This window comes from Oryza glaberrima, chromosome 11 (assembly GCF_000147395.1).
Source record: "Oryza glaberrima chromosome 11, OglaRS2, whole genome shotgun sequence".
Taxonomy (NCBI): Eukaryota; Viridiplantae; Streptophyta; class Magnoliopsida; order Poales; family Poaceae; genus Oryza; species Oryza glaberrima.
The window spans coordinates 24,249,571-24,270,911 of record NC_068336.1 but is presented as its reverse complement, the minus strand read 5'-3'; the positions used below and the strand labels follow the sequence as shown (position 1 = coordinate 24,270,911).

At 40.5% G+C, this 21,341-nt stretch overlaps 1 protein-coding gene across 1 annotated transcript; it reads left to right on the top strand.

Moving 5' to 3' along the window:
- The first annotated feature begins 13,112 nt into the window (after nucleotides 1-13,112).
- LOC127753852 (disease resistance protein RGA5-like) lies at nucleotides 13,113-18,239 on the top strand. The gene is made up of 3 exons (XM_052279299.1): nucleotides 13,113-14,137; nucleotides 15,626-17,645; nucleotides 17,786-18,239. The coding sequence occupies exons 1-3, from the start codon at nucleotides 13,113-13,115 to the stop codon at nucleotides 17,858-17,860; spliced, it is 3,120 nt and encodes a 1,039-aa protein (XP_052135259.1). The 3' UTR covers nucleotides 17,861-18,239.
- The last annotated feature ends 3,102 nt before the right edge of the window (nucleotides 18,240-21,341 follow it).

The following is a 21,341-nucleotide window of genomic DNA, read 5'->3' as shown; positions in this document are numbered from 1 at the left end:
TAGCACTAAGCACGTAAGCGCCAGGATAGGACCGTTCCAACTCCGACGCATGCGCTACTTGCTGTTCGGGTGCACTCCTACTCGTTAAATCCAGCGCGCGATCGTGACTGTCAGCTTAGCTTGCTCAGCAGAATCGCGAACACACAATCAGCATCGCGTCAATCCCAAGCGGAAGGAACATAGCGGGAAGTGGCATCACCAGCACCTTGAGCCACAATTCTACCAGAGCTTCCGCCAAGAACAGGTTCAGCTTGGCTGCTGGGCAGGGTGATGCCCACAAGGGCTGGCCTAGCAGCAACCCCCATCACTCTCGGTGGCTTCCAATCCCAAAACATGCATGCCTGTGGTATAGAACGAAGCTATTTTCATTTGGAAGCTTTGGCACTTTGGTCGTATAATTAGCTAAGTAGGGAAAACAGAGTATATCTATGAGTATGTGTATATATATAGGCACTCTCTGTAGCTTTTAGGTTTGTGGGACACCTATTCCTCCGACATTAAAAACAGTGAAGAATTAATGGTAAACCAACTTTAGCATTAAACCTCCACTACTACCTCTGTCTAAAAAAAACCCACTCCTAATATTTTAAATGCAAATTTTGTACTAACGTGGAATGACCAAAATGCCCTTCTTAAAATAACACTTTTCCAGAAAAAATTCCGTCACTGCTCTCATCCAAGCTGCATTGGCCCCACACTAGACGCATGCAAGCCTCCACCGGCCACCGCCGCCCACTTATGTGTTTGCTACTATCAATATAAAAAAATTGACCCACTACAATGCTCTATTCTGGTAGTAGAAAGTAATCTGAACCGTTAACCTATTTGTGATTGGATGAGTAGTGGAGGTAGGTGGGAAGAGTGAATTAATGGTGAACGGTTATGATTGGTTGGGAAGAGAATTAATGTTGGTGGAGAAGTTGTTATATTTGGGACAAATTCTGAGGGCTAAAAGTTGTTTTATTTTGGGACGGTGGGAGTAGCTAGTTAATCTGGGTTATCATGCATCTTGCACAATGTAAGTTATCCGTAAAATGAGCAACACGATCAAATCAAACAAAGCATCTATGGAATTGGACGTCTCAACGAACAACATGCATGCAAACTGAGCTAATAGCATTATATGAGTTCGTCAATTTATTGGTCTTTTTTTCTTTTTTGTACTCTCTTCTTAATTACTCTTTCTGCTCTCTATGAAGTGACAATAATGCAGCTTGTTGGTTCATGAGCTGATAGGCTAATTAAATCTTCACCAGGTAGAGGTCCAAGCTCATGAAAATAATAGGTTTAACTACCGGAAAAACTGGTAGTGTCTAATTTCTAATCCATAGTAATACAGGAAGAGAGGCCTCATTGCAAAATGTTCCATGGACAAGAACCTGAATGCCTTCCCTGTGCCTTCCAAGCCTAGCAAAGATCTAAGGTGCCTTCCCTGTACAATTAATTAATGGTGAAACAATAAGTCATCGGTACACATGTGTTTTACATATGGGTGAGAACTTAGGGAAACCGGCAGACTATGAGATATAGAAGTGGTAGAGTTCTGAACTATACGTGCCAATTATATATGCAGAAAAACTAGTCCACACTATCCTGTGGGGACAGGATAGCTTTCTCATCCTTATCCACCCGATCGCTCTGCCTCCATCGCCATCCTTCTTCTCGCGGGCGCCGGGTAAGCGCCTTGCGCTTCGACCATGCCGGCGTGACGCCGCCCTGTCTGATCTTTGACGTCGTCGTCGTCATCCCCACCTCCGCCGCTTCCTCCTCCTCCATCGACGCCCGCGCCGCCAGCGGTGGCGACGACGCACAAGCGCTCATGCCACCTCACTCCCCTCTGTCTCCCTCTCCCCTCCACACTCTCTCTCTCTCTCTCTCTCTCTCTCGGGAAAAGTCCAAGAAGGCGGAGATGAAGCCGGCCAAGAGGAAGGGGTCGTCGTCGTCGTCTCCGGCGGCCAAGGAGGATGACGACGGCGCGGCCTTGGCGAGGTCGCCCTCAAGCTCGCCTTGCCTCTCTGGCTCGCTGCCCTCGTTGGTCTTCTAATCGGCTGGGCATGGCGCCCGCGCTGGGCTATCGCCGTCGTCGGGGACAGCGAACAGCCACTGCCGGTAACCCCTGTTCTGCCTCCACCGCACGTCGCCGAGGACTTCCGACCGGACATCACCACCTTCTGCGTCTGTGCTTTGAAGCAATTATCGATTTACTACCATTTCTAATGAACATGCAGAAATGCAAAGATAATCTCTTCCATTGTCGTCTAAATAAAAAGTAGTGCTTATATACATGAATCCTTTCTTTCTAGAAAGTTAAGACCATTAGCTGTGATTAGAAGAAGCCACGTCATCAATTTTTTTTCGCACCGTAGGATTGATTTTTGATGTCACAGATTGCCATGTATCCTTTATATCTCACCGAGCCGACGGGCTAAGCAGTAATGTATGATGGCTAAGCAGTAGTACTATGTAATGTATGATGGCAGAGGTTGTTCGACCAATTGTCTCCCACTAAGGATATTTAAGATTTTCTATCTCCCTCCACAATCAGCCATGTCATCATACAATAAGTGATTGTCCTCGGTTAATACACCCACCATCTCATAGTTCTGCATAAATCATTTCTTAAAATCCATACATCAATTGGAATCGTTTTACCTTATCTGTTTACATGTAATTCCCATTAACTAAATCTCTTCTTTTTATAAAGTTAAGACCATTAGCTGCTTCCACAAGCTTTCACGTCATCAGCTGATTGGAGCAGTTAGATTAGTTCATATCAGCTAATACCAACCGTTCGATTGATAAGGGGTATTAAGAGGGCAAATTGGGATAGTTAAGGTCATCATTACTGATTCTTGAAAAGAAAGGATCATCGCTTCTTAGCCGTTGGATGAAACACAACAACCTATCAATCACCGGGTGAGTCTTTTTGCCTTACCAACTGTTAGATTCGATATAGAAAAACCATCGCAAACATATTAAACAATGGGAAGGCAAAAGGTTGCCCCTTCAGTCCTTTATATTTTTTCAATAAAATTATACAAAATATAGTTATTTTACATGTTATTTCTACTAATATCACATAAAACTCCTGCGGCAACGCGCGGGGTATTAATATCTAGTATCCGAAATGACAGAGGCCTGTCCATCCTCTAGTTAATTAAGCTCAAGCAGTCAAACTAGCTAGCACTAACCATTCTGGAAAGTCAGGAAGGAAAGCAGTCAATTTTTTGAGTAGGACTTCCCGGTTTGTGAAAATAGCTCTTCCAAAATGAAACTCTAGATCTAGAAACATCTCAGTTGGGATGCTCAGCCTCCACAATCACAACTAACATAACTGGATGGAAAATACCCGACATTTGTTTCGTCATGTGTATCTTTGACACTACGAAACCAAGTTGCACAACATTGAGCTCTTATGTCAGCTACAAGAGAAGAGAAAACATGAAACATGAAACGAGTTAGTTAGACAGCATCAAAAAGATCCTTGAAAGTGCACGGAGCAAATGCAGTAGGAATATGTACAAGTGTGCATGTCGAGAAGTTAATTACCATGATTCCTTTAGGATGAGTCATCCATATTCCCGATGACTTCCAAGTCTAAATCAGGATAACTTGTTTCTAAATCAGAGCAATGTATGGAAGAATAACTCAGGCTAGCCTTCATGGTACACCATATAGATATACTCCCTCTATCCTTTGATATTTTACTTTGGTTATGTCAAACAAATTTGTATTCTAGCTAGGAGAAGTAGGCAATTTGTATGTAACATGCCTTGCTAGGAGAAGTAGGAAATTTGTATTCTATAACTCTTTATATGGGCGTAGTCTATAATAGGCCCTTCATACATAATCTAATGCTCCCTCCGTTCCAATATAGATGTAATTTAGTACAGATGTAACATATATATCTTACGACTACGGACAGACAACTGTTCAGATTCGTAGCCTTAGGATATATCATATCCATATTAGATTGCACTTATATTAAGACGAAGGGAGTAGTTTGCTTGTACAACCAAGGTGGGTTATATCTATTCCATAAGCTGAGTATGCAAGGTTGGTGTCCTTGGCATGTTTGTGTTTGGAGAGGGTGTTCATGGGTTTTTTCATGAACTTTTTTTCAGCCGTCTTGAGAAAATGTGTTTGTTTTTTTTACTGTATATCATAATTACGTAGAGATCGAGAATGTTCTCAATATGATATATATATCCACTCAATGTAATCTATTGAGTTCAATGCATGAAAGCTTTCTATGTCACCAAAAACACACATTCGCCCACACAAAAAAGAGAGTCATGTAAAGACAATGAAGTAGTGACAAATAATTGAGCTGGCATGGATCCCACTTAACCCTGCCAAAGAGGAGTGAGGTCGACGACTTATGTACCGATCACCAAATGTCTCCCAAGCCAAAACCAAGAACTAAATCGTTCGCCGTTCCGTCTGAAGACTCCATTACATAGAATGTTACCGGGAATCTATACGCACGGGAAGGTTCCCGTGTGTTTAAGCACACACGGTATGATTTGGGCCATGCCGTGCGCAAAATCGTGAAACACCCGGGAAGTGTGCATGGGAAACCGATGAAGCCGCCGTATGTCTGTTACCGTGCATGGTACTCGGTAACATCGTTACCGTGTGGATCTTGCCTGTTCCCGGGTGTTTTTGGCGCACGGGAGCTTTCCCATCTCTAGTAGTGCGCAACCATGTTTCATGCACAAGTTATTACGGCCTATATTCGGTTGGTACATTACGTAGCCACTCTGATTTATGCAGCTAGCTAGCTTATGAGTTTGGGTTGTCTTTGCCCGTTGGGTTGTACCAATGGGATATATATGTAGTTCGGTAGAGTTCGTATATAAGCACACACCCTCCACGGCTCTTACCTCCATTTATTAGCACGTTAAATTTTATGGTACTTGAAATACAACAATATATACCACTTCTTTTACTGCCTTGTGGAAATCACAATCCAAAAAAAGGACTTTGAGAACAAAATGAAAAGAAAAAGGGCCTACTCCCTCCATTTCATATTTAAAAAATTTTTAACAACATCTAAAATATTTAATTAGTTTCATTAAATCTAGTATTGAATTCATTTTGATAAAACATTTGTTTTGCGTTAAAAATACTACTATATTTTTCTATAAAATTTAACAAACTTAAAAAATTTTGACTAGAAAAAAAATCAAAACTACTTATATATGGAATCGAGGGAGTATTAGATTCACTTTAGTGTACCGCAAACACCTCATCAAAAGAATTAAATGCTCTGGAAAATACAATGCAACATGAACAACACATATTCCAAAACTACTCCACCACTGCTACTTCCCACAAAATTAAATCTACCATGTGTTACAACTAGTGATTAATCGAAATATATTTGCAGTACGGCTGCAGATAATTGTGTAAGAGTTATAGCAAGTTCATGCTAGTGGAATCTCTTCTGCTTCCGAATCTGAATCACATTCAAAGTAACATGGTGACTAATTTTTCACTGCAACAACACACTCATCATCCACCGCAGAGGCAAAGAGGTCGCCTTCCAGAATCCAGCATAACAGAAGAAAGATGATTGACTTGGTCAGTAGTAAGCTAATCTAAATTGAAATTATACCATGTCTTATTTCTTTTCATAACTCGAGAGATAAATTTGGTGAAGTTCTGGAAGATACACATTGATTTGATCTCATAAAAAGATTTGCCAACCTGGGAAACCAAACACACCATTGTATGCTATAGCAATCCAATATGCATCATCTAAGCTAGCAAGTCTGCTCCATGTCAATATCCCCCAAGTATGCCAATCGACTTGGGCTATAACCTCGAGAGGGTAAGGCTCATTTATTTGACACGACATTGGACAAGGGCCCTACCCAAAATTTGAGGCCCCAATGTAAAATATAAAATGATCGAAGGCCTGAAGATAGAAAAAGCGAAGAAACAAAAGAATAGATTTTTACTTCAGACTCTTAATTAGATATTCACAAAAGTTGCACAATAGGCCAGGCTATAGACTCACTTTTTCACTTCGTTCCAAGAAGACTCGTGTCTTGATGCAATGATTTATTTTGGTTAAGCAGGGAAATAGAATATTTGATGTGGCCATAATTACATCGTCATCTCATGAGTCATAGTTCTTTTTGGTGACCATGATTGCCACCTAGCATTTTATTGAAGGTGAAGAATATAAACTCGTTCTAACTAAATCAGTAAAAGAGGACAAATGGAACTTTTAAAAATGAAATGAGAGATCTTTAAAACGTATTACCATGAACTAAAATATGAAAAAACGGAGACACCTGTGTCGGAGGACCTATTCGGTTGCGCAACACACACGTGCGTATTGACGGCCCCCATCATTGGAGATGCATACGGTGCTATGATCTGTTCTAAAATGATGCAAATTAGCACAAAGAGATGTATCTCTCATGATGCTAGGTAATTTAGTTCCCAAAGCCTCCCATGTCCACCATCCTTCACAATTGAACATTCTACCTACATATATGCACATAGAATTCAGAGCTCCAAAATCTAGCTCCTTGAACATCTAATAATATATACCTGTATATATGTTATATTATTTTGATCTTTTTAGTTTCCTCCAAATTGGTGTGGACATGGATAGGCTTGCTAGCTATGTAAGGATGGAATGGGCTTGTTTTTATAGTCCTATCGCAAGACACTCTACATTTTGGTACTCTTTCCGTTTCACAATATAAGTCATTCTAGCATTTTCCACATCCATATTAATGTTAATGAATCTAGACATATATATCTATATAGATTCATTAACATCAATATGGATGTGAGAAATACTAGAATGACTTACATTGTGAAACGGAGGAAGTATGTGTTAAAATACAGAGCCCACTAATTGGATATGCATGTCTGAGTAGCAATACACAGAAATTGTATGTATGTTCATGATAAAGAAAAGCACGTGATCGATATATTTAGAAAATATACAATGTGCAATTGTAGACGTCAGCACGCATGATAGATATCCAATGTACTGTACATTCACATGTGACATTTTATCTTTGTTTGAGCATACATACTAATTAGTGAAAAGTTAGCTTTAATCAAATTAAAACATACTAATTTCACCTAGACATGACAAAGTTTGTTCAAAAATCAAAATGGCCTACTTTGACTACTCATCATATCATCTAGCCACGTCCTGACGCCTCTCACTCCCACAAGCTAGCAGACTCTGACGAACAAGATCAAATCAGTTTGTAGCTTTGGATAGCTAGAGTAGTTTTCATCAAAGTGCATGCATCTTCTAATTTGGAGCCTCCAAAAGAAGAAGAAAAAACCCCGTGTGGAAATCTCAAGCAAATCTATCAACATCACAAGCGCCCATACAGCAAAATCACACAAGATCTTGGAGTATCAAGCACTGTTCAACAAGTTATATATCGAGATGGCACCATTGCATGTGCTTCTACATCTTTCTTTGCCTCTCTATCTAGTTCCTTAATTTATACGCATTCAATTGTCTGGATTGTTCATCTTGACTTTAGTTCCAGCATATGGTTCGGACCATTTGCAGATTAATTACTCATCGCAATCCACATAATAAAAGGAGAAATTTGTTTCATTGTCAGTAACCTATTATACTCCCTCCATCCTAAAATATTTGACGCCGTTGACTTTTTTCAAAATTTTTGACCATTCGTCTTATTTAAAAAATTTAAGTAATTATTAATTCTTTTCCTATCATTTTATTTATTGTTAAATATACTTTTATGTATACATATAGTTTTACACATTTCACAAAAGTTTTTAAATAAGACGAACGGTCAAACATATTTAAAAAAGTCAACAGCGTCAAACATTTAGGGAAGGAGTGAGTATATTTTTAGCTAGTTTAATTTGTTGCAGCACTTCTACCTTTCAGTGTGGCTGAAAACTACTTAAGTACATGTTCAGAAAGTAGGGTCATCAAGATTGAATGATTGTGTGCAACCACTCGTAGACTTCAAAAATTAATCATGCTTAAGACACAAGTTGTAGACATATGTGCATGCTGCTACAATGAACACCACATGATTTTGTTCCTCGAAGGATGGTAGTAAAGCTGTCATTGAATGGCGCCATGCAAGAAACATAAGAAATTGTAAGATCAAACCTAACCAACGACATGCCTGAATTCCCTGTGCTTCCCATCCCAATCTGCAATATACATTTCCTATATGTGTGTCCGGAGTTCATGATGAATTAGAGAGAAATCAGGACGATTGACAAGGCTAGTGGAATCCTTTAACTGCTCCACAAGTGTGCTCCACAAGTGGAAGAATAAATTGGAATCAAGATGCAGCAGAAAAAAAGTCTGTTGCTACAGCTTGCATTTGATTTTGCGTACGCTATGTCGTTGTAGCATTGTTGATCGAGCTGATAAGGGCCAGGCCAGAAATGCTACCAAGTTGCATTAATTTGTTGTAGTTGAAATGGAAAGAAATCAAGAAATGTTATTCTCCACTGGACTGAAAATCTTCTACCGTATGTTATTGTCCTTTGAAGAGATGATCGACTCCATCTCTGATACCATCGTAGCTCTTATGTATTCCCGATGTTTCTCAAGCCTCGGAAAGATGCCACTATCTCCAGCAAATGCAAGCTATATAAAGTGCTAAACAAATCATGACATGGCATTCTACTAACTAATAATAAACTATCATAACGAGCATTTTTTCCCCGCATATTCTCAACCTTGAGTAAGAGTGTGAGATTGAAGTACCAAAACTGCACACTTTGTACATAACGTCCTACTGACTGAGCTGAACTTGTATTGTTGTGACAGGCAAAGAGCACATGCATTGGTTTGTACTTTGGACTGGTATTACACTTTCACCAGAACAAAGCATCAATTTGTATTGCTAGAATTGACATAGCTATAACAGAGGTGTAGTAACCAATGTTGGGTCAACCGCATTTTGGGCGAAATCATAACAGTATGAAAAATAAAAGGTATCTAACAAGTACTAGGAAATAAAAGAGTTGAACTACTGTATTAATGCTAGCTACTGACAAATAAAATGTATAGTTGGGTGAGCTGTCCCATATAAATCAGCAATATGTGGAAAACGAGAAGATTCTCTCTTTTTTAAGGAAATGGAAAAAAATTCCTACTGGGCATCTGCTGATACTATCAAAAGACACACTTAGCTTATGTATTTACTATATATTTAATTAGAGAACGGTTAAAACCTTCTTGTGCAGCCATGTAATGGGACCTTCTTTTTTTTTTCCTTTCACATTAAGGAGCTAGATCTCACGATTATATTCGAAATTCTATCTTTACTGAAACTCTGAAAGTACAAAAGAATGGGGACTCAATTACCACACTGTTCTTCCAAACAACAGAGACAAACCAGTATACCACCCTCAGTCAGACTCTAATACTCAACTAAACTAACCCAAGGAACGCATTAGCACCATCTCACGATCGAAATCCATGTACAGTTCTTTAAATCACTAGCTAGCTGCATCAACTTGGTTCAAGAAGAGAATAATACAGATGACGGCTGAAAGAGGTAGAGGAGAAGGGCAAAGATGCTCCTGAAAACATTGCATTTATAGTACATTGTTAGCGGCTGAGATTGGAAGAACAAACATAAATGTATAGTGATGTTTTGAACTATAGATACTTACACGCCAGTTCTCCAAGAACAACTGGCGGCAATACTCCCAATGCTTCTCATGCTTACTGCAAGCTCAGCAGAGGCTTTCATTTAGTAGGTTTGAAAATGGAGCTTTCAGTTCATCATCTCCATCAGCAGGGATAAAAAGATTGTGCGAATTCTTCCCACACATTTTATAGTTTATAGCTTAAAGTCTTTTTTGCTTTATCCTTAGGGGCTGTATTTTCTCCTTCTATATTCAGTGAAAAGGCGCACTCTTGTGCCGTTTTCCGTTCAAAAAAAGTTCATCATCTCCATCTACCCATTCCTCTCGACTAGATGAATTTATAGCACCATTGTGTTCCAGCTAACCGTTTGAGTATATGCACCATTTATCGAGCATCAACAGTAACGCAAAGCAGCGATGCTAGGCTTCTTGTCAGGACAAGAAGCAGAATTGCTCTGCTTGGTATGTTGATAAGAAGAAGAATGATGATTTGAGTGAAATGTGGAAACATTTCTCATTCTCAAAGGCAAAGCATTTAACTATTGTTGTGTCCAAACAAGTATTACTATGTATGATTATGTAGGTATTGCGACACATGAGTCTGAACATGTTCTGAAGAATGGTACATTCTTGCCTTTTGCACATAACCATTTAAAACTATAATTTTGTTTGACGATAAAACTACGAAACCTGCGGCAAAGACGCGGGGTGCTAACTAGTATAGTAGATGGAAACCACCATGAAACTGTTTCCAACCCAAACGGAGTGGTCCATTAGCACGTGATTAATTAAATATTTGCTATTTTTTTCTCAAAAATAGATTAATATGATTTTTTAAAGCAACTTTCGTATGTAAACTTTTTGAAAAAAAATACACCGTTTAACAATTTGAAAAGCGTGCACGCGAAAAACGAAGTAAGGGAGTTGGGAATTTGGAGTTCCGAACACACCACGTGGTAGAATGATACGCTTGGCCGAATGGCAAAGTTAGCTTTCTAAAGAAATTCAGCAAATAAACTAATCGTGAACTTGAATTGGTTTTTGAAGGAGACCGCAAATATACAGTTTTGTGGTGTTCCAGGTGTGCGAGACTGCAAGTCATGAACCATAATACATAGGCGAATATGGTAACTTTTTTATGGAATCCAACTGCTAATGCTACCCTAACCATCAATTAGAATGAGCAAGAGTCATCATCAAGGTATATCGATCACTCGGAATCAAAGTGTACCTGCAAACATTCTGTGGAAGTCCGAATATTCAGCAATCAGCACTGATTAATCACTTTCTGATAGCAATAATTCATTTACAGTAGGAAGACTTTCATATTATGATTTATGAACCCCTTGCTCAATATGGACGGCCAGGATTGGGTCGCTACTATTGCGATTGATGCAACTCCAACTAGTTCTCTGGGCCTACCGGCACTTCTGGGCTTCTCTCGTATATGGATACTCCATCCCTTTCACTTTCATGTTACAAATCTTTTTGACTTTGGTAAATATTAAAGTTGCTTCAAGTTTAATCAAGTTTGTAGAAAAAATAGTGATATTTTCAACCAAGAAAAATATATATTCAGTTATAGATTTAATAAAATTTATTTGATGTTGTAAATATTATTATATTTAGACAAATATAATAATATTTACACCATTAAATAAGTTTTATTAAATCGATAATTGAATATATGTTCATAATATATTTTTCTGGGGTTGAAAATATTACTGCTTTTTTCTATAAACTTAGTCAAACTTTAAAAATATTACTACTCCCTCCGTCACATATAAATTGTAATTCTAGTTTATTTAGCATATATTAAGATTTGAGAAGAAATACTATGATGCTCCTTATTAAATGGTGTATAGGTAAGAGTGGAATGTTAGTTAAGGGTAAAATAGGGAAAAGTTTGAATGAGAAGTGATTAATGGGACCATTATACTTTACTGTGATAATTATTTTGGGACAAATTCAAATTCTAGAATTAAAATTATTATGGGACAGAGGTAGTATTTTTTTCTATAAACTCAGTCAAACTTGAAGTAGTTTAATAATTTTAATTCAAAGTCAAACTTGAAGTAGTTTAACTTTGATCAAAGTCAAAACGACTTATAATCTGAAATGGAGAAGAAGTCTACGTAAAAACTAGATTCCGGATGCCTCTCATGCCCAATTTTCATCTAGTGTGCAGGCATGATTAGTACTCGCTCAGTTTTCGAACTATAGATAATTACATGCAACATCTCCAAAAACAACAGCTGGCTATACACTCCTAATGCTTCTATGCTTACAAGCTCAGTAGAGGCTTTCATACTAGCAGGTTCGAAAATGGAGTTTTCTGTTCATCATCTCCGTCTGTGCATTCCTTTCCACTGAATGAATTTTATATCACCATGGTTCCTGCTTGAGCTTTGATTGAACCATTTATTGAGCATCAACAGTAACATAAATCAGCGATGTTTATTGGGGAGTTCTAACTGGCCTATTGTTGTGTCACTAGTGTAGATTCACCGATATTGATTAGAAGATGGAACATTAATGATTGAGTGAAATGAAGAAGTTTTTCATACTCAGAGGTCAGCATTGAATTATTGTTGTATATGAAAAAGTACTACCTTCATTTCAAAATAACATCATCTTTGACTCTCGGTATGAAAAATGAGGTTGAGATAAAAATGTGAAAGTACATAGTATTGATGGGTGAATAAGTAAGTGTAGTTAAAGGGTATTAAAGGAATAAAACCTATCTTAGTTCGGAATAAAAGATGGAGGCTAAAAATAAAGTTATTTTAGTCTACCTCTAAAATTTATTTAATCTCACCCATATCCCTGAAATTTTGATTTGATCCCTTACATACCCCTGCCGTTAGCTTTGCATACAAGAGAGATCTATTTTCTCTTGATCCCTTATATGCTTGACAAAATAACATACAGGTGCATAATCATAATTGATGATATATAGGATGGAAAACTGTAGGAATATATCAAGTGTGCTTTCTACAAAATCTGTTTTTATCTTGATCCCTTATCAGGGGCATAGAAGAAAATTTCTCTTAAAAATTTGAACCTTCATCTCCTTTTGCACATTTATACAGACAATAGCCATTTGAAAAATATATATGTTTGCACAACTATACAAAATTACATTTGCACATTACAAATGCAAAAAAAAAATCATTTCCATTAATAAATACAATTGCACATTTCTCTCTTTTACAAATACATATGCACATAAAGCTCTGTGATCTCTTCAATGCCAACTTTCCAGGGGCACGCAAGGAATTTTCTCAAATTTTAATGAGGAATCCATGGCAGCACAAATAAAACGGAATAAAACAGCTTTACCAAGTATTTGCTAAAAAAAAAAAACAGCTTTACCAACTAGTGTACTGTATGTTCTGCGCGAATCTTGATGAGCAACGGGTTGCTGAAACTCCTTGTCCTCTTTCTAATAACAATGAGTAAACAGAGAGAAGATGCAGTGCATGTCTCTTTCTAACAACTTTCCACAAAGTGATAGAAAAAATGAAGTTTCTCAGCAACATCTCGCAGGCACTCTCACTTTGCCAAGATTCCATCCACCACCAATTTTCTTCCTTCTTCTTCCTCCAGCTCCAGGCATTCACTTTCCTCACTCCACAAGCAAAGCTCCTTCTCCCACCAGCATGGAGCTCGCCATGGGTGCCATAGGCAGCGTGCTCCCAAGGCTAGCTGAGCTTCTCAAGGAGGAGTACAAGCTACAGAAGGGCGTCAAGAACGACGTCGAGTCCCTCTCCCGGGAGCTCGCAGCGATGCACATCGCCCTCGAGAGAGTTGCCAAGGTTCCAAGGGAGATGGTAGAGCTCGATGTCAAGCTCTGGGCCTCTAATGTCAGGGAGCTATCATATGCCATCGAGGATGCCATCGACGCCTTTGTCGTGCGTGTCGCAGAGGGCAGCAACCTTGTCGATCCTATCAACCAGGGATTCTTCAAGAGGATCCTTCGCAAGACGAGTGATCTGATCAGGAAAGGGAAAGCTCGCCGTGAGATCGCCGAAGGGATCTGTGACATCAAGGAGCTTGCAGATGAGGTGGCAGAGCTGCGAGCAAGGTACAAGTTCGATGCAGCAGCTGCTGCAACGACTCCGGCTACGGCCACCGTGGATCCCCGGATCCTTGCTCTTTACAAGGATATCACAGAGCTTGTTGGCATCGAAGAGGCCAGAGATGAGCTGATCGGCATGTTGTCTAGGCCTGCAGACGACGACCAACTGAATATCGTGTCCGTTGTTGGATTTGGAGGATTGGGCAAGACGACTCTTGCTAAGCTTGTGTACGACAAGCTCAAAGGCCAATTCGACTGCGCGGCTTTTGTTTCGGTGGGTCAAAATCCTGACTTGAAGAAAGTTTTGACGGACATGATATACGACCTTGATAGGCAGCGGTATATTAGCATTCATAACTCAAAGATGGATGAACGCCTCCTTATTAATGAACTTCGAGATTTTCTTCACAACAAAAGGTATGTACTCTGCTATATATATATATATACCCACTCTAACCCACCGCAACCAACGCACACGCACTGATTCATATTCGTTAGTTAAATTTTTATTCATTCAGTCTAACCATTCGTTGACCAATATTGTAACAATGCGCAGATGTGCATGTATAGTTAAATTTTAACTTTTATCGTATACACCGTGTACTAGCAAATTTTTAACTTAAATAAGGACAGGACAATGCTATGATCTTTTTTTTCGTTAATGTCTTGGAGTTATTTTTTAACTCTGATTTTTTTTACAAGAGTCTTAGCGTTTTCTTTCATTTTTTTAATAATATCTGACTATCATTTATACAGCGGATCTTCAGGGGAGTCTCTGATTCATATCATTAGCGATATGATATACTCCCTCTATCTCAAAATATTTGACGCCGTTGACTTTTTTAAAAATGTTTAACCGTTCGTCTTATTTAAAAAATTTAAATAATTATTAATTCTTTTCGTATCATTTGATTTATTGTTAAATATACTTTCATGTATACATATAGTTTTACACATTTTATAAAAGTTTTTAATAAGACGAACGGTCAAACATGTTTAAAAAAATCAACGGTGTCAAATATTTAGGGAAGGAGGGAGTATATCTTAAAAAAGCTAACGATTCAACCGGTCACCAACGCCACATCAATACAAAGTTAATATTTAACTCACCAAACTTTTAGATGCATACTTCATACTAGCCAGGGATCGAACAATTGCATTAGAGTTTATGTAATTGAAAGTTAATTTGTAACTACTATTGTAGATTGGGATGGAGGCAGGCCATCTGCATTTAGATCGCATTAACTAATCGTCCGTGTTGCGCGCGACAGAGCCCCAACTCAAGTTACTTTTTAACTAACAGCCCTGATTGGATTAGCTAATCGTGTGAGTCGCGCCACATTGGCTTCGCTGGCGCGCGCACCATGTGTGTCGCTCTGCGTAGCGGCCCCGTGTATATATATATATATACACACACACACACACAAGCTAGTTATCACTCCACACAAATACAGTACGTGTCCATTTTAATTTCCATGATTGAGGTACTAGCGCAAATGAATGAAGGGAAAGAATATGAAACACTCTGCAGTTCCTCGCATTCGCAACACTTTTTTTTTAGAAAATAGTATTTTTTATCCGGCCTCTACATCCAACCGGCCGAAATTCGCTTCTATGGAGATTTGAACTCAAGACTTTAGAGTACTACTCAGGTCACTGTAACCACTAGGCTACATAACTTTCCTACAAACGTTTGATTCCACATGAGGAAATTGGTGAGGTCCCCTTCTTCTCCAGCAACAACAAATTAGGTTGTAGTGGTATAGCCCCCATCAAGTTGTAGTGGTATTAGTGTTGGTATACATTCCCAAATATAACTTACTAACGGCTTACAACAAAAACTGAAAACAAATTAGTTATGCCTTCATATTGCTAACTATATATGCTTGACAAAATAACATACAGGTACATCATCATAATTGATGATATATGGGATGAAAAACTGTGGGAATATATCAAGTGTGCTTTCTACAGAAACAAGCTCTGCAGTCGAATAATCACCACGACACGCAAAGTTACAGTTTCTAAAGCATGTTGCTCTCATGACGATGCAATTTATAGGATGAAGCCTCTTTCTGATGATGCCTCCAAAAGGCTATTCTACAAAAGGATATTTAAGCATGATAATGGGTGTCCTCCAGAACTGGAACAAGTATCAATAGGTATATTGAAGAAATGTGCTGGGATGCCGTTAGCCATTATAACTATAGCTAGTCTCTTAGCCAACAAGCAGGTACAAACAAGGGATCAATGGCATGATGTGTTTAATTCTATTGGTCGCGGACTTACCGAAGAGCCCAAGGTTGAGGACATGACAAAGATATTGTCTTTTAGCTATTATGATCTACCGTGTCACCTCAAGACATGTTTACTGTATCTAAGTATATTTCCAGAAGATTTTATAATTAGTAGAGACCATTTGGTACGGATGTGGATAGCCGAAGGTGTTGTCCAAAAAACAACAAATCAAAAGGACGATGTGCTGGTTGAGCTAGGAGAGAATTATTTCTATGAGCTCATAAATAGAAGCATGATTCAACCTTGGGATGAAAATGACTTTATGTATTACAAAGATGGGTATGACAACGCAATAATATCTTGTCGAGTGCATGACATGGTGCTTGACCTCATCCTTTCCCTCTCAAAGGAGGAGAATTTTGTTACCATATTGGATCAGGAGCGAGGCGCATCTTCACTCAGTAAAGCTCACCGGATATCCCTCCGAGATTGCAATGTAGTGCACACCATACCAGAGGCTACTGTGCCAAAAGTAAGGTTCCTCTCTCTTCTTCGCGCAGATGTTCATATGACGCCGGCAATTACAAGCTTTCCAATTTTACGTGTGTTGGATTTATATAATTGTCATTTTGAGGAGAGCTACCACCTTAAGCATCTTGGGAACTTATTTCACCTAAGGTACCTGAGACTACACTGTGGATGTATCACTAAGCTCCCAAATGAGATAGGAAATCTTCAGTTTTTGCAGACTCTAGACGTGCATGGAAGTCGTAGTATAAAAGAACTGCCACCGGCTATTTATCAGCTAAGAAGATTGATGTTCCTATATTTTCCTGAAAATATATCACTGTCAGACAGGATTGGTGAATTGACATCACTGCTGGAGTTGTCCCCGGTAGATGTTTTTCGAAGAACATCCTCTATTGATGTTAATGGTGACTCCTTCAGCTTGCTAAAAGCATTGGGTAACCTGACAGAACTAAGAGATCTTACAATTGAGGTGTGGTCGTCTGAGGTCTCGAGCATCGGGAGAATTCTCGGTGAGGTATTGTGCAATCTACACAAACTCCGCCGTCTAATTCTGCGGGGAGTACATGGAATCGTCCATTTGGATTCCCTACCAGAGTTCTTGGACCTTCCCCAACACATTCATGTACTTGGGATAAAACCCATGTATTTCTTCACTGTACTACCTGTGTGGTTCAATTCCCCGATAGATCTCCCATACCTTTCCTTTCTGGACTTGTCCATCTGCGACATGCGTCAGGAGCATGTCGAGAAACTTGGGAGGTTGCCGGCTCTTCAGGTTCTTTGGATACAGATCAACAGAGAAAGTGAATGGCTTGTGATTGGCGCTGGTGCATTCCCATCTCTGACAGACTGCACATTCATTCAATATTGTGGGCTGGTGTTCCAACCAGGAGCAATGCCAAAGGTTAGAAAACTGGAGTTCAACATCAACGTGGTAGATTCTGAGGATATCAATTTTGATGTTGGCTTGGGGAATCTGGCTTCGATCGAGGAAGTCACCATTGATCTGTTGTGTGAGGATGCTGTAGAATGGGAGGTGGAGGAGGTTGAGAATGTGCTAAGGCATGTAGCTGACATCCATCCCAAGCATCCAACCCTTGAAATGCGCAGATCGGATGAAGATAAAATGGTCTTGGATGATGAAGAGGAGCAACAGGTACATATATTTACATATAGTACCTTACAAAGGTTCATTTTTATTTACTAGTTGCCTTGTCCAGCTATCTACTATACCTGTCTTACCATAATTTTTATATATCTATCTGTGTTAACAAGTAGTTTGTTTCAAATTTCCAGTCAGAGGATCCTATGGAAGACTCCGACATGGAAGAAAACAGGGCACCAGACAGCATGGCCAGTGAAAGTTCTTGAATCATTCACGTTTACAACTTGAATGAGAGGGGATCCAAAATCAAGCAGAACATGAAAGATGTACAGTTCAGACAAACTTGTGTTGAGTTCATCTTTCTATCTACAAAGTGCTCACCTTTACATCTTTTTTTTTTCTTTGTTATGATGGGGCTGTGCAAAAGGTGTGTACATAGTACTCTCAGATCATCATATGCATGTTGTATTTTGCAATGGACCACATGTTGATCGAATGTTAGATTGGGTTATTTTGTCTGACAGAACTCCGCAAAAATATCAGTACGGAATCGAGTATACCTAGTTCCAGACAACCTCTGAACATTCAGCAGTGAGCAATAAAACATTTCCCAAATTCATTTGCAGTGTCTCCTCTTGATCAAGAATGTTTTTTTTAATCAAACGTCTTGATCAACAATCCTTTGCAAACATGGTTCTCCGGTGCTTAATCTTCATTACTGACGACAGGATGGATGTGAGGCCCCTTATTTCTAGCTCTCTATTACATTGCCACAATGACTGCAAAAACATGATGCATTCTCAGTCTTAAGTAAAGCATATAAATTTCATTTGTATTATAATATGTTTTTTTCTCTGGAAATATATTGTCTCTGCAGAAATAAGTTAAGATTATCTGCCTTGAAGTAAAACGCATAAACTTTATGTGTGGTAGTGCAGTATAATGTGTTCTTCTCTGAGAATTCATCATTTCCCAGAGCTGTTTAATGTTAAAATTTCTTTCTTCAACCACTTATTCGTATTGCTAGAGTTTATTTATAGAGCGTTGTTACGATACAGCGGTCGGTACTAGTACCACCCGGTACCAAAATCCTGGCTGTTGGATCTGGCCTGATCCAACGGCTGGTAGAGTTTGGTACTGGGCGATACCAATTCTGTCCCTGGTGCAGTACCACGCAGAGAACTAAGGTGGAAGGGTAAAAACATAACTTTGTGTGCAATGAGAATAGACTGTAACCCTAGAAATCCCGATCCGCCGCCGCCGCCGTATTCCTCTTCCGTGCCACCGCCGTGTTTCTCTTCCGCTCCAGCGCCGCCGTGTTCCTCTTCCGCCCCGTCGTCACAGTGTCTGCCGTGTTCCTCTTCCGCTCCTTCGGCGCCGCGAGATCGGCCTCCGCTACGCTCCGGCCCAAGCCTCCCGGCGACGGGCCTCCGCTCCACTACGGCCGAAGTTGGCCTTTATTAAGTGCAAATGAATTTGGATCACAACTCAACATCCTCCGCCCCGCAGCCTCGCCACCCTCACTCTGCCCGACGCGGTGGAGCTGGTCTGCGGGCTGAAGCAGGTGGAGGAGAGGCGGCTGCCCGACGCGGTGGAGCTGGTCTCCCTGAGCTCCCATCTGAACCTGACACCGAAATGGCATCAAAGCTGTTGGAATTGTGAAGGTGATCGACAGGCCCACGCATGTTTCTTCTCGCTGTAAACCTCATCCCAGAAGGTTTGTTTGTCACCAATCCATCCTGTAAAAGAGATCACCACAAAAACAGAGGAAAGTCAGATCCTACATCCATTGTTCAGTTCCATAATCTCACCCTTATCAAGCAAAAATGAAACAATATGATTCAAGTTCAGCAAGAGAAATTCTGATCCCAAACAGTTCAGCACAAAAAATTCTGATCTCAAACAAAAAATATCACACAGCAACACAGCAACACAGTACGATTCAAGTTCAGCAAGAGAAATTCTGATCTCGAACAGTTCAGCTTGAAAATTGCTGATCTAAAAAAAAAACATGACACAGCAAAAAAACTTCCCAAATGATCAATCACAAAAATGTAAGCTCCCTTTCCCCTATATTTCTTTAGCAATCTTCTTTGCATGCCAAAAGCCTTCTTTCTTATCCATCACCAAAACGAAACAAAGCAATGCAAAGATGGGATTGGGATTCGGTGACATTCCCCCGTAACATTCTCGGTGACATCGAGTCACTGACATGTGGAACCCACATGTGCCTGGACCCACATGTCAGTGACTCAATGTCACCGAGAATGTCACAGGGGAATGTCACCGAATCCCAGTCCGCAAAGATGATGCACTGAAAAGAAAAAGCTCTCAACAACCCGGAGCAGGTGCTGCGCAGGATGGAGCAGGAGAGGCGGCTCGTGCGGATGGGCACCGCCGGGAGCGTGTCCGTCCGCGTCCTCACCGGCAGCGGTGGCGGTGAGGCCGTCTCCTTCCTCTTCAACGGTGCCTCGATGGCCTCCTCGGGAGCCGCCGTCGCCGGCCGCACCACCCTCCGGGCGCGCGCACCGCCGTGGGGGAAGACGACGAATGCGGCGGTGGAAGAAGGATGAGGACGGGAGCTATTGTCACTCCTTGCTACGATGAGGACGGCATCGAGTCCGCCAAGAGCAACGGCAAGGCTCGTGAGTCCACCTCTGCTTCCGGCCCGCCGCCGCCGCGTCGCCATACCACCCTGCCGCTCGTCACCGGCCGCCCAGCTCCTCTCCCGCCGCCCGCGCGCTGCTCCTCCCCTGTCGCCCGCCGCCGCATTCCCACCTTCCGTTGTCGTCTTCACCACCGGTGGTGGAGCACCATCAGACGCCGCCACATCTCCGGCGCCTGTCGCCTCCTCCATCCCTCCCAACTCGCTTGAGCGGACGCGAGCAGCCGCAGGAGCTCCTCCAGCTCCGGCTACCGGCGTTGTGCTCGTGCTCCGCCATGGCACTCTCGCCGGAAAAAGAACCGATGAAGAGAAGAGAGAGAGAGGAGGAGAGGGAGGGGGGAGATGGCGTGACATCCTGACATGTGGGGCCCACGTGGGTCTCACGCTGACTCAGCTGCCACATAGGACAAAACCGGGGTCAAAACCACCCGAGGACCTCAAGCGAACGGTTTTGTTAGTCGAGGGACCTCCGATATCTGGTTTTACGGTTGAAGGACGATTTTGTAACTCGATGACAAGTTGAGGGACCTTCGGTGTACTTTTTCCTTGAATATTTGTGCCTCATAAACAACCCATCAGATGAAGGAGACAGCAAATTGTGCCTAAATGGACGGTCCAGATCGGATCGCTATAATAATATACTCTCCCCATGCTAAAATGTTTGATGCCGTTGACTTTTTAAAAAATGTTTGACCGTTCGTCTTATTTAAAAAATTTAAGTAATTATTAATTTTTTCCTATCATTTGATTTATTGTTAAATATACTTTTATGTATACATATAGTTTTACACATTTCACAAAAGTTTTTGAATAAAACGAACGGTCAAACATGTTTAAAAAAGTCAACGGCGTCAAACATTTAGGGAAGGAGGGAGTATGTTGTTCTTTGAAAAATCATCGTTTCCACAAGAATTGTGCTTTGAAGCTTGTTTAGTCATCACTACTGAAATTGGCGTATAAATTTGGGGAGTCGATTTCACTCGCGCAATCGCTGCTGCCACCAATTTTATTTTCTTCCAAGTTAGTTATTCCCTTTGTCCCATTTCAAAAAAAGGCATAACTTCTTTATTTGGCATCCCAAA

What these genes read in the sequence shown, in the direction of transcription:
- LOC127753852 (XM_052279299.1), top strand. Translation starts at nt 13,113, where the DNA reads ATGCAGTGCATGTCTCTTTCTAACAACTTTCCACAAAGTGATAGAAAA. An exon ending in GATTTTCTTCACAACAAAAG is followed by an intron (nt 14,138 to 15,625) that starts GTATGTACTCTG and finishes AATAACATACAG; the next exon opens with GTACATCATCATAATTGATG. An exon ending in ATGATGAAGAGGAGCAACAG is followed by an intron (nt 17,646 to 17,785) that starts GTACATATATTT and finishes TCAAATTTCCAG; the next exon opens with TCAGAGGATCCTATGGAAGA.